At 40.2% G+C, this 14,573-nt stretch overlaps 1 protein-coding gene and 1 non-coding gene across 2 annotated transcripts in view; one reads left to right on the top strand and one right to left on the bottom strand.

Moving 5' to 3' along the window:
- The window catches only part of Atxn10 (ataxin 10), a 142,499-nt gene that overhangs the window by 9,537 nt on the left and 118,389 nt on the right, over nt 1-14,573 (top strand). Inside the window, exon 2 of the mRNA XM_042265503.2 lies at nt 12,267-12,458. Coding sequence (XP_042121437.1) covers nt 12,267-12,458 — 192 coding nt within the window. The remainder of the gene's footprint in view (nt 1-12,266; nt 12,459-14,573) is intronic.
- On the bottom strand, nt 3,309-3,500 carry LOC121824556 (U2 spliceosomal RNA). Its single transcript, XR_006066494.1, has one exon. It is a non-coding gene; the product is annotated as a U2 spliceosomal RNA (small nuclear RNA).

Genomic DNA, 14,573 nt, shown 5'->3' on the forward strand with positions numbered 1-14,573 from the left:
ATGACTTGTGATTCTGAGTTGCTTGCATAAATATGTTGACTAACTTTCATGAAGAAAGCAAATAGATTAAGCCCTTCAGAGGTCAGCATACCACAGGAGTAAAATATAAATCTGTCTGTGTACACTCATACACATGGATTTTCCCTAAATATTACTGAGCCTGTGGCCAGCTAGTCTTTGAGTGATCAAAAAGAACAAAACACCGCCCCCTACCCTCAGCAAAAAACCCAGACAGGTCATCAGCTTAGATGCCATATGGCATTTTGACTCAGCCATGATTCAGTTCAATTGTTTGAGAGAACATCAAGTTCCTCTATAAAAAGGAACTTGTGATGGCCGTCTCCTTTATTTTTACCTATTCCATGAGCTGTAATATACATGGAGCTATTTGGTAAGGTGTTCTGACTCAGCTTCAAAATACAGAAGTGCTCAACATGAGGCCACTTCTCATAGCAGTTATCTTAAGTGGATGAAGTAGTCAGGAAAGAATTTCACCCAGCAAATCAAAACAAATAAGGGTATGTTTGTGACTACCAGGACCCTGAGAAGGGCATTTTCGCTCTTTCATTCTTCCGCTCTTTTGTAGTGGTCACTGGACTCAAGGGCTTGGTCAGTGGTCTGTGAGTCAGGATACTGAAAGGTTATTCAGCTGAGCCAGGTTCTCTGGCTGTGAGACTAGATAAGATATACTTCCTTATTGCCACTGAGAAGTTAATGTGTACAACCCCTAGAAAATGGCTAGCACATGATAAGAACAGTTTAAATGTTAGCTATTGTCTTTGTCCTGGTCACCGTTATTATGATCATGCTCACCAGAGAGAATAGAAATTATATCAAAAGACATTAAAGAAGACTTACATGATGAAATGTATCAGTATATTATCAAAATAGCAACAACAAAGACATATTTTTCCCAGGTTTACCTGTGAACTCAGTGCCATTCAGAATAACATTTCAGTAAACGTTTTGTTAGAAATGCTACTCACTTTTGGAGGACAAGCCTTTCCCAGAGGCTTTCAACAGTGGGAGGGGTTTTCTGTCTTCTGCATTTTGTAGCTTGAGATGGGCTAGGTACTCCCCTTGATTGTCACCAGTTAAGTCAGACTTTTCTCCACCATTCTTGTTCTGGTCAGTCTCTCTACCTGACTCTTGTTTTGATATATATATATATATATATGTATATATATATCTTGTATATATCTCTTGTTTTTGATATATATATATATATCAGTATATCTGTCTGTGTATGTGCTTGTAGGTGTCATGCCCATGGAGGCTGGAAGGGAGCTGGGATTACATGCAGTTGTGAGCTGCCCATAGTGGATATTGACTCCCATCCTCTATAAGACCAGCCAACACTGCTAACCATTGAGCCATCTCTCCAGCCCTTCTGTTTGTGTGTTGGTTTTGTTTTTTGTGACACGATCTTGCTGTGTAGTCCATGCTGTCCTTTAGCTCAGCCCTTCTGCCTTAGCTCCTAAATGCTGGCACTACAGACTTGCGCCACCTTAACTGGTTCCCTCTAACTTTTTGTCCATGCTGTGACAGTATGCTGCCTGTTGAATCAGTCTTGCAGTTTAGCTATCTGTGGGCCACTCCATCCTATTTGTTGAAGTTTGGCTTTAGTGTACTCTTAACTGGGTATTGCTTTAATTGTCTTCAATCTTAGTCATTTTGGTGTTTGCATGGGTAATCCATTCATTGCCCAACCTCATTTCCTTGACTATCAGTGAACTCAACTTCTAAGTGTTCTGTCTTTCACACTGCCACGTGTTACACCTTGTCTGGACCTTACTTTTAATCTAGCTGCTTTCTTCATGCTCAGTTTCAGTTGCCCCACTTCTGGGACCCCTGCTCTAACCTGCCTATTGATTCCATTTCCTGTCCCTCACGCTTTGTTCTTCATTCCCTTCCTAATTTCACATTCTCTTCTTAGTTCCGTTTGGATTCACGGATCTAAACGTTGCTTTGCATCCATCTGCAATTAAATTCCACTTGTTTGTGTTGTTACCCAAATAACTAAAGGAGGCTAGAGGAAAAACAGTCACGCTTAGTCTCTTGGTCTCTTTAAATTCACAATTGCCATGTAACAATACTGATTGGCCTTTAATTTTTGGTAAGTCATAATTGTACGCATTTATGGGGTACACTGTGTTGTGTTGATATCCATGTAATGTGAAATGACTAAAGTTTATTAACATAAACATCAAACCTCAGACCTAGCCTCTTTTTTTCTTTCTTTTTGGCTTTTTGAGACAGTTTCTCTGTGTAGCTTTGGAGCCTATTCTAGAACTCACTCTGTAGACCAGGCTGGCCTCTTGAATTCACAGAGATTCGCCTGCCTCTGCCTCCCTAGGATTAAAGGCATGCACCACCACCACCACCACCACCACCACCACCCAGCCCCCCCCCCTTTTTAAAGCAAAGCCATTCTTTAATTATAGTAATATAACACATATTAAATAATTATAATAGAATGATTTGATATAGTTTTAAACAAAAACGAAAGAAAAAAATTCAGGTTACAAACCCCTTCACCTCAAAACAATTTTTTTAAAAATCACTTTTTCTGAATGTGTCAATTCAATAAATGTATTCAGAGACTAATCATGCCTGGTTACTGCTGCACTGCTGGTTAATGGAATTCAAAAGAAAGCCCAGCTTTCACAGTCACTGCCTCAAAGGACTAACACATGTATTCTTTTGGAATGCAAAGATGGTTCTTGCTACTTCAAAACACAGAAAGTTGAAGTCACATTATCTACCACAATTGTGTTGGAGTTGAAACTCAAAAAATGAGCTTTATATCTTCTTTCATGACCTTTTATTTTGGAGATAGGTTCTCACCCTGTAGCCCTGATTGACCTGGAACCCATTATGCAGACTAGGCTGGCTTCAAACTTGAATAGATCTGTCTGCCTCTGCCTTCTGAGTGCTGGGATTAAAGGTGTGTGTTACTACAGTTGGCGTATGAGTCCTTTGCCTATACTCCATCTTTCTTCATCACCTAATATTAGGTCTTTAGGTCTCCTTCTAAATTTTTATACTGGTTTGGGTACATGTACATTATAGGCTAGGATCTGCATATAAGAAAGAACATGTAGTTTTTCTTTTCTGAATTTGGGTCACCTTGCTTAATATTAAACTTACGAGGTCCATTAATTTTCTTGCAAATTTCATTTTTATTCCTCTTTTTGTTTTTTATAGTCAGGTTTTTTTTTTTTTTTCTAACACAGTAAGTAGAGAATGTTAGCTATAAATTGCAAACCCACCATTCTTATCTGATCAAGAATTATAATGCCTCCTGAAGGGGGTGCCCTTTTCTCAGAGGTAGTACACAATATCTGTCAGTGTGTGCAGTAGATGGAGAGAGCTTCTATTTCATCTCTCTGCTACAAAAATCCACTTAAACTTACTCCTCAGTTAAAGGACATATCAGTTTGTTAAACTGATGATAACAGATACTATATTGGATCTTAGCCAAAAGACCAAGAAGCAGTGATTTTATTTTATTTTATTTTTACAGCTGAATAGTACTATACATATGTACCATATTTTTATTATCCTTCCATCTGTTGATAGATTTGCCATTATGAATAGAGCCACAATAAACATGGATGTGTAAGTATCTCTGGTGGGGTATGGGGCTTTTCAGATTCGGTATGCTCAGGAATGGTCTAATTGTGCTATCTTTAACTTTTTGAGGAACGTCCAAACTTGTTTTCGTAGTGACTATTAATTTGTGTTCCCACAAGCAGTGAATAAGGGTTCCTCTTCTCCCATATCCTCTCTAACATTTGTTGTTAGATTCTTGATAATAGTCATTCTGACTGAAATGGAGTATCTCAAAGTGCTTTTAATTTTCATTTCCCTGATGAAGAGCGACGTTGGACCTCTTTAAAAATAGTTATTGGACATTTATATTTTTTCTTTTGAGAAGTGTCTGTTATTTTATTAGCCCGATTGTTTGTTGACTGGCAGTTTTGTTTTCTTAGAGTTTAATTTTTCCAGTTCTTTGTAAATTCTGGGTGTTATCCCCTTCTGATGTATAGCTGATGAAGATGTTTTCCTATTCTGTGGGCTCTGTTTGCTTTGCTGATAGATTTATTTATTTATTTATTTATTTATTGCTGTATAAAAACTTTAATTTCATGGAATCTCATTTGTGTATTCTTGAGGCTAGTTACTGTGCTATTGGAGATTTTTTTTTGTTATTGTTTGTTTCTGAACATTCTTGCTGAGCATTTATTCTCTTTTCCTCTAGTAGTTTCAATGTTTTAGTTTTTATTTAGGATTTTTGTTCCATTTCCAGTTGACTTTTGTATAGGGTAAAGATAGGATCAAGTTTTTTTCTTCTCAGGGGGACATCCAGTTTTGTCAGCGCTGTTTGTCTTTTCCATTGTGTGTTTTTGTTGCCTTTATTGAAAATAAAGTGACTATTGCTTTTTGTCTTTTACCTTCCAGGTCCCCTGTTCTCTTACTATAGCTCTGTAGTATAATTTGAAGCTGGGAATTACAATATCTTCAGTTGTCTTCTTTCTCCTTAGAATTTGTTTTGACTGTTTGTGGTCTTTTATAGTTCCATTAAGATTGTTGGATTGTTTTCTCTAGATCTGTGAAGTAGGACATTAGAAACTTGATGGGTATTGCATTGAATATATAGACTAATTTTGGTAGTATAGTAATTTTCCTCATATTAATTCTACCCATCCAGGAACATGGAAGGTCTTTCCATAGTCTGAGTATCTTTGGTTTTCTTTTTTAAAGACTTGAAATTTTCATTGTTGATATCTCTTTCACTTTGGTTAGGTTTAACCAAACTAACCCTAGGTTGTTTATTTATTTATTATTACCTAGCAAGTACAAGGCCTTGGGTCCCAGCACAGGGCGGGGAAAAAATCAAAATCTGATTTCTACCTACCTCACTGGCCTTGTAGTGTGTTCAATTTCTGTTCCTATGATCAGCTTCCTTCCTTCCTTCCTTCCTTCCTTCCTTCCTTCCTTCCTTCCTTCCTTCCTTCCTTCCTTCCTTCTTTTCTTTCTATTATTTATTTAATGTGTATGAGTGTTCTATCTGCATGTATGTCTTTATGCCAGAAGAGGGCATCAGATCCCCATTATAGATGATTGTGAGCCACCATATGGTTGCTGGGAATTGAACTCAGGACTTCTGGAAAAGCAGCCAGTGCTCTTAACCACTGAGCCATCTCTCCTGCTCCCCGCCCCCCTTTTTTTTTGAGACAGGGTGTCTCTCTGTAACCGCCCTAGCTGTCCTAGAACTCACTCTGTAGACCAAGCTGGCCTCCAACTCACAGAGATCCACCTGCCTCTACCTCCTGAGTGCTGGGATTAAAGGCATGCACCACCATGCCTGGCTTAGCTCTTTCTTTTTTTAAACTTTCATTATATGTAATAAAATATTTACGAGCCAGGCGGTGGTGGCGCATGCCTTTAATCTCAGCACTCAGGAGGCAGAGGCAGGCAGATCTTTGAGTTCAAGGCCAGCCTGGTCTACAGAGCGAGATCCAGGAAAGGCACAAAGCTACACAGAGAAACCCTGTCTCGGAAAAAAAAAAAAAACCCCAAAAAAATTTACGTGTGTGTGTGTGTGTGTGTGTGTGTGTGTGTGTGTGTGTGTGTGTGTGTTTGATGGTATGTGACATAGTGGAGTTAATAGAAGAAAACTTACAGGATTGGATTCTCCCTTTCTACCTCCTGGGCCCCAAACTCAGGTCATCAAGATAGTGTCAGGTGCCTTACATGCTGAGTCATTAAAATGAGATCCTTTAAATGTTAGTCAGATATTATCACCCCACTGCCCAAATCTTCTCGGTCCATGGGAGTTGTGCATTGTGGTTCTCTCTCATCTATGGTATGCATTAATCTTTGGTTGTTCATGGGGCTTCATCCATTCTGGTCCCTGACTTCCTATGATCTCAGCTGTGCCTTTGCCTCCCAGCAGATTTTCCAGGAATGAATATAGTTGGTCCTCCTGCCTGCACACACTCTTTATTTCTGTACTCAAATATTGTATTTTAAAAGAGAGACTTATTTATTATGTGTGTGTTAGTGTTTGTTTGCATGTATGTATGTGTATCACCTGTGTGCCTGGTGCCTGAGGAGGCCAGAACAAAGCATTAGATCCCCTGAAACTGGAGTTCCCAATGGTTGTGAGCTGCCCTATGGGTGTAGGGAGCTGAACCTGGCTCTCCATAAGAGTAGCAAGTACTCCTAACCACTGAGCCATCATTTCTTCAGCCCCTCAAACACGGCTTTTTAACTGTTGGTTTTTAAGTCAAATTTTTAGTAGTTTGTTTGTTTGTTTATTTATTTATTTATTTATGTTTTTTTTTTTTGAGACAGGGTTTCTCTGTGTAGTCCTGGCTGTCCTGGAACTCACTCTGTAGACCAGGCTGGCCTTGAACTCACAGAGATCTGCCCGCTTCTGCCTGCTGAGTGCTAGGATTAAAGATGTGCACCACCACTGCTGGGTATCTTAGTAATGTTTTACGTACATTCTTTTTAATTTTTTTAGGTTTATTTCATGAATATGAGTGTTTTGCCTTTATGTGCACCATGTGTGTGCCTGATGCCAGTGGACATAGGGCGAAGGTATCAGATCTCCAGGAGTTGGAGTTATGGATAGTTGTGAGCCACCATGTGGATGCTGGGAATTGAACTCAGGTCCTCGGCAAGGGTAGCAGGTACTCACTGCTGAGCCATGTCTCCAGACCCTCACAAATCTTCTTCTCTACCACAGTTTGGTGCTTTTAGTCTCCTGTATGTTCTAAGTACCTGAAGGTCTTTTCCGGTATGCCTTCTGGATTGCAGTTGTCACAGAAAGTGCACACCCCACCTCTGGAGTAGGCATCCCTCTCCTTCACACCTTCCATGCCAGCATTGTCCTAGGTGTCTGTCCCACACACTTCTTTCCTGGGCTCTTGGATCTGGTCTAGCGTTTGCTTCCGTCTCCTTGCTACTTTGTCCTTTCTTCTTTCCTTTAGCACGATGCTGCTCACCTACATTTGCTCTGATGAGAAATGAACTGATTGTGATGAGGATGATGGGAAACGGGAAAACATGATTTTGTGGGGCTGGGAGAGGACTGTGGTATGTTAGGAATCTTGCTAAAACGGGAGTTACCAGACCTGGCCCACCACCTGTTTTATTATGGCCTATGAGTGAAGGGTGGTTTTTACATTTAAGTAGCTGCCACCTGAAAGTGATGGGAACTTTAAATTGTGATATTTACAAGAGAGTATTCTTTTACAAGATCCTGCTGTGTAGGCCAGGGTGGCCTTGAGTGCTATCCCCTTTCCTCTGTTTCCCAGATGCTGGGATTACAGCACAGTAAGCCACATTTGGCCATCATGAAGTTGGTTTTTTTGTTTGTTTGTTTGTTTGTTTCTCTATATAGTTTTGGTGCCTATCCTGGATCTCGCTCTGTAGACCAGGCTGGCCTCGAATCACAGAGATCTGCCTGCCTCTGCCTCCTGAGTGCTGGGATTAAAGGCTTGTGCCACCACTGCCCGGCATGAAGTTGTTTTTTAAGATTTGTTTTTAATTAGGAGTATGTCTGGGAGAGTGTCTGTGTCCATGATTGCCAATGCCTTCAGAGGCAGAATGGTGTTAGAGCTACTAGATCTGAAGTTACAGGTGGTTGTAAGCAGCCTGATGAGGGTGCTGGGCGGGAACTCCAGTCCTTTGCAAAAGCAGTAGTCCTTTTTAACCAGTGAGGCAGCCCTAATACAGTTTTATTTGAACCTAGCCCTGTTCATTTGTTTAAGTGTCATCTAAGGCTGCTTTTCTGATGAAGAGCAGGATTAAGGTGTTTTGGGAAGTTTCTGGCTGTCAGAGTCTAAAATATTTGCTGAGATGCTCTTTACACATAACTTTTATGACCCAGCGAAATGGATTGGTTAGGGCTGTCAGGGACCACCTGAGCCTGGATGGGAGAGAGGAGAGGGTAATGTACAAAGGAGAGCCTTGGTCTTGGGAAAGGTGGAGTTCAGAATTTTGCTGTAAGCTCTTTGTGTCAACACACACACACACACACACACACACACACACACACACACACACACACTTACTTTCTGCTGCTTTTGATCAACTAGATCAAATCAATAGACAAATTTATTTTATATAACAACTAGTGATTAGGAAAAACCTATGAACTTTTAATTATTTTTCTTAGCAACAATGGTTAAACTACTATAAAATACATAAGCCAGCTTTAAAAAAATATGGTAGGTATTAGAATAATTTTTAAACAAGTGTGATTGTCTTAGTTGCAGTTACAATGTCTAGCAGTTAGTTTCCTTTTCAGTAGGAGGTCCACTGATAAATTAACTGTAAAATGTGTGTACATATGGTATATTAGGCTTGTCTAACCTGTGACATATAATCACGGGTAGTTTTCTTTAATTTTACTCAAACAGGACTTGCCAAGACCAACAAATGTGTTGAAACTTGAAGGAAATGAAATTCTACCTTTTGTGTAACTCAAAGGAATTTTTTTGTCCTCTAATACAACATTTCATTTATACATTGTCTTCAGGGTATGCATTCCTATCTAATAGGAACGTCTAACGGCTGAAGTTTAATTGTCTCCATAAGTACTCTGCCTTCTGCGAATGAAGTAGCTAAGCTTCTTAAAGCCTCTGTGAATATTTTTGTTAGTTTGGTTAAAGTAGGACTGACAGCAATTATTATTATTAATGTTTGTAATATGGGAGCGACTGACTGATCTTTACCAGCTATTCCATTGTCATTAATCATTACATATTTAGATACATTACATTGTCCTGACTGTGAACACTGCAGAACTGTGATGCTCAGTAGTTTTCTTTCAAGGCTGTGGAGAAGGGACAGTAGTGGGGAGAGGTGAATGCTTTTACTGTTGTTGAGAAAAGCGTCTTCATCCTCTAATAAACAGTGCTTATGTTTGTATTATTTCAGGCAGGGTTAATAGAATCCATAGCTATTTGCTCTAAGACTCTGGAGAGATGTTTTTGTTGTTTCTTTCTCAGCTTTTATAGATGGAAACAAACATTTAAGACACATTCTCCACCTTCAGGAAGTTTAAAATACAGTTAATTTGGGTTATAGACTATTCTTACAAATTAATCTGTTTGTAGTAATTAATGGGGAAGGAGAAATGAAATATGCCAAATAGGAATCACAAGACATATATCTACATTAGAGCCACACCTTACAAGGTGACTATTCTAGTTTCTGCATCTAGAATATGTGGATCTCTTAGTGGGAAGAAAAAGAATTAAGCTAATGTCTAAGGTACTGCCTCCATCCAAGTGCACCGACTTTCCTGGACAGCAATTGGTACAGGCCTGAACCACTTTCATTGTGCTAAATGCCCTTGCTATTTAAGGTAGAAAAGAAAATATCTGTCAGTGAGTGCCAGTGGACTAGAAATACAAAAGAGTCAGCTAGTCTCTAGTCTGCAAGATACAGAGTTATAGGGCATACACTGGAGAAGTGGGTGAGTTTCACCAGGGATATGGTCTTCAGAAGATTTCTGAAAAAGGAGATGTTTAGGCTGGAGGGTGTAGCTCAGTGGTAGAATATTTTCCTTAAAATCAGAATCACAGGCCAAGTTTTCGAAGGCAAAGAACTGGGTGGAGACAATGTGCCAAGTGTATGCTGGTGGAAGGGCACAGAAAATTGGGAGCATGTGGTGCTTTCAGGAACCCGTGGGACTAGAACCTGGGAAGAGCAAGTAACAATGATCACTGTGATCATTTCCTTTGTTCTACAAACACAAGTTATTTTCTGTCTCACAGATGTGCCATGTGAGCTTACTGTGTAGAAGCTATTTACAATTATTTGGATTTCAGGAGTCTTTTGATGGGTCTTAAGTTCAGTTCCATTTTGTTTGTTTTTATTAAAGTATAATAAGGACCCAATGCATCCCTGACAAGTGAATATGTAAGACTAGGAATTATCTTTGTAGGTTAGTTCAACTTAACTCTTCTGTGGTCTCTACATTATAAAAACACCATTGTTTTTGAGAACACCTATCTTCTTTAGTCTGTAGCCAGAGTTTTGTTCAAACCGTGTGCTGCTTCAGCTGTCAGCTTCTAGAGAGACAGCTGATAAGAGATCAAAGGGTGACTGTCTTCAAGGGAAGACTGTGGACAGTGGTGTGCGTCTGTGAAGACCGTGAAGGGCCAGCTGAAAGAATTCAGACAGACTCCATCATCCCAGGTGTGAATGCACATCTCTTAGCCATCTGAGGGGAATAGAGAAGCTACTGGAGATTAGTCTAGTTGGAGAGCTGTTTTCTTGTTATTTTTGCACTACTAAAGTTTGAACCTAGAATTTTGTGCATACTAGTCAAGTGTGGTGCCATGAGCTCCCTCACTTGTTTTTATTTGTAAGACCAAATAGTAAATGTTGAAACTACACATCAGAACACATACAGGTAATTAGATTGAACTTTGTCATAGAAACTGTGATACTCTTGCCATTCTTCAGTGTGTTTCAAACTCTTGGGTATTTTCTCCAGCATAGTCATTAATCCTTAATGCTATCATGGGAGTGTTAGTAAATGTTCTTTTTTTTTAATTTTCATGACAATATTGTCAGCAAAAATGTCTTACATATATAATTGGTTGATACAGTTGCCTAGGCTGGTGAATTTCACTTTTTTGTTTGGTTACTAAGTCACTGAAACACTGGGTCAAAGTTTTATGACCTGTCCTTGGAGGTAGTTCTGACTGGAGGGGTGAGGGGGCAGGCAGATAATTGTGTTTCTCAGTTATTAATTAATTAATCAATACCCTGCCTCTTTCCTGAAACAAATTTTAGATGTCTTAAAATTAAATAAATTAAAAAAAAAGATAAGGGGAGAGGGTAGAGTTGTAGGTCAATGACAGTTTCTTAGCATGTGGGAGGCTCTGAGTCTGGCCACCTATTTATGTCTGAGAAAGAGATAAATGAGGAAATTGGGGAGAAGAGAAAAGCCAGATAAAATGGAATTCATATTGTAAGACATGAGCTGTATATTTGCCTCTAGATTTATCAAAGATCCAGCCATGGGAAAATATGGTATGTCCGTCTCTATAAGACCAACAGATACCACATAATACACAGAAGCCATGTGCTATGTCCTTGGTTCTGGAAAGGAAGGGACATTTATGGAATTTGATCATATCCAGGCAGCACAAGGTTGTTACTAGTTTACAGTTTCTGTTGTCTGGCTTAATCCTGTCATTCTACATTGAGAACAGAGGAGAACACTCACATGGTCAGGACTGTCCGTAAGAGTCTCGTAAATATCTAACATGGCAGTTATTCTTAGCCCAGGCTGTCTTGGAACTTGCTCTATAAACCAGGCTGGCCTTGAACTCGGAGATCCACCTGCTTCTGCCTCCAAAGTGGTGGGATCAAAGGCATGTGCTACCACCATCCCAGCTTTTGTTCTGTCACTAAAAACAGATTACTGTTTCTTTAGGGGATTTATGGAATGAGGAAATTGGCTTTCATTTAGGTACCAAATTACACTAAAAATTGTCATCTTCACAGCCCAGGAATGATAGTAGGCTATATTTCTGGCATGAGAGAAGCATGCAGACTGAGGTGACTGAGACAACTGTAGGCCATCTTTCTGCTGGGCACTCATCTTCATAGGGGACTGGCACACTACAACCCCTCCCCTGTTCCCTCTCTCCCTTCCTCTCACTTGCAGTTGCACGTGCAAAGTTTGTGTGGTTGTTGCTGGCTTCATAGGATCTGTAGAGAAGAGTGGCATGCCCTCTTGTCCTCTACCTAGTCCTTTTAGAATATTGTTTCCCATAACCCAGTGCAAGGTCCATATTGGGTAGTGGCAGATCCATAAGCAAGAGAGTTCATCTAGAGTGGATTTTGATTGTCCTGGGATATGCAAGTACTAGAATCAGAGAACTTGCATTGGAATTATGGCTCTGGCATTCATTGGCCAGGTGATGTGGGTAAGCAACTCCTTCTCTTACATTGCCTCTAAAATGGATATTAAGATTATTTCAATGGTCGTGAGAGAACACGTGTAAGGACTAACAGAAGTGCCCCACATAGTAGCTACACAGTCTACACTGCAGCTCCTAGCTTCTGTTTCATAATGAAGGAGCTGGAGTAGACAGATCTAGCTTCCCCTGGCTCAAGTAGGTAAAGCAGTTTTGGGGTTGGGACATTTGGAAGTCAGTCAGTCCCATGTGTCCCCCCCATCCCCTCCTCCCACTCCAGTTTATAACGACTTTATCTTCTTCCAGGGAAACAGCACCCAGAACGATCTTCCAGAGAGTCCTGGATATCTTAAAGAAATCTACTCATGCTGTTGAGCTGGCCTGCAGGGATCCTTCCCAAGTGGAACATCTGGCTTCCAGTCTTCAGCTAATCACTGAATGCTTCAGATGTCTTCGGAATGCTTGTATAGAGTGTTCTGTGAACCAGAATTCAATCAGGTAGTGACACATTTCTATGAGTGTTTCTTATGTGTTGGCTAATGTTTTGGCTTTATAGTATTACTCATTGTTTTTACAAAGCTGTCCTTTACCTCTACAGGGAAACATCCTTTATTTCTTGTATTCTCTTGTTTAACAAGAGAGATTATTCAGCTTTCCTGTTTGTAATTTGTAACTTATTTTGAGGTATTTGATTCTTCCTATGGCAGTGATTTGAATTTGGCATTGGCTCCATATTTCTAGGTTCAGCCTGCCCAAGTTCACATGTAGTTCTTGGCTTCCTTTTAACTGTAAATGTTTAGTTACCCTGTATTTACATTGAGCAGGAATATTTCATAAGTTCTGGAGATTATCTGTCTTAAGACTCTAAAGCTCAGAGCACTTTCTGTCTGTTTTAAGCTGGGTCTGTTTTTGAGAAGTGTTAGGTCCTGAGCAGAGGATGCTCTCTGCTGCACTTTCCTTTGTACAGCTCTCTTGCCTAGAGCCCAGCTGCTTTTCCTTGGTGGGTTTTTTTTTTTGGTTGTTGTTTGTTTGTTTGTTGTTTTTTTTCCTGAGACAGGGCACAGAGATCCACCTTGGCTCTGCCTCCCGAGTGCTGGGATTAAAGGTGTACGCCACTATGCCTGGCTTTTCCTCTTGCTTTTATAGAACCAACTTATTACATTTTTTTTTTTTTTGAACAGTATTTTACTTGAAATGAAGTCGGAAGCCACAAGCAGGATGCTCACCTTTCTTTCCTGCATTTGCATCTAGACAGGGCCTCAAGGCCTCTCCATCACTGTTGTGATGGGTAAAGTTGAACTGGTCCAGGAGACATTTGATTCCCTTGGCTACTTAGACAGTCTTACACCTGAGGCTTTAATATGATTAATGAGATTTTTAAGATGAAAGGAAAGGAAGAAAAGCTGGAGTTTTTTTAACATCAGTGCTAAAACAAACCTGCCATTTCTTTACAGAAAATGGAGAGAAATAACATTAATCTTGTTAATAATGGTTAATACTTTGCTTTTTTTAGCTAATTAAAATTGTAAACATTTTTAAGATTTATTTTTTATTTTTGTGTCTGTGTGTCTGCCACATGTGTATTATGGGTGCTCATGGAGTCCAGATGGGGGTGTGGGATCCTCTGGAGCTGGTGGGTATGGAAACTGAACTTGTATCCTCTGGAAGAGCAGCAAGTTTTTGAAAATGCACCATTATATTCTGGAAACATCAGCCAGAATGCCAGTTTCTTTTGTACTTTCCCAGGTGGGGAAGGACAGGGAAAGGTGGGCATCTTTGCTGGCCTGGTCAGCACGGGGAAAGGTTTGGTCCTAGGAGCTTTACTTGCAATACCTTGTTTTAATCCTTGGGTGTTGTAGCAATCCTGCAGAGTCACTGTATCCAGGGTAAACACTAGAATGGAGAGTTGTTTTCTAGGAGTACTTTGACCTTGAAGAAATCATTGTGGAAAACAGTGATTGTTTTCTGTGAATTGTAGAATTGTTTTTCGGAGGGAGCATTACAGCCTGTGCATGACTTTGGTCACAAGACTCCCCTGGCACACCTGGGCACTGCAAATGGTACACAATAAGGACTAAAGTAGCAAGGGCCTGATGCTTTCCTTTAGAGAAACAACTAGATTAGATTAGAGACCTTGGTATGAGGAACTTACTTACTCAAAAAAAAATTTTAGTGTAACAATCAATAAATATGCCTTTGTCTGGCTGTGGAAAGTTCAGTCCCCCAGAGGCTGGACTTCCCTGCTGCCACACAGGCCTAAAATACTCATTTTGGAGTGACCTCTTTCTTTCACTGACTTTTTGCAACATGGAACCACGGAACACTTGGGATAAACTGAAGAAGACTGTGCTAGTTTCCTTCCAGTGTTCCAAAGGAAGAAATTGTGGCTTGGAGAGGTGAACTAGTCTGAAGTCCTGATTGCACAGGGAGCCAGAGATACTCTTCCAGCTCCATGCTGAAAAGCAAGTCCTTGCCATTGCTGAGCCACCCAAGGTCCTGTTGCCTGGGATTATGCTACCTTCTTGTAGTCAGTCATCTGACTTTGGACATGAGGCTCCGAGTGCGTGGAAGAAGCCCTTCTGAATAGCACTTCCCCTTTTCATAGGGTAGTGA

This window comes from Peromyscus maniculatus, chromosome 20 (assembly GCF_049852395.1).
Source record: "Peromyscus maniculatus bairdii isolate BWxNUB_F1_BW_parent chromosome 20, HU_Pman_BW_mat_3.1, whole genome shotgun sequence".
Taxonomy (NCBI): Eukaryota; Metazoa; Chordata; class Mammalia; order Rodentia; family Cricetidae; genus Peromyscus; species Peromyscus maniculatus.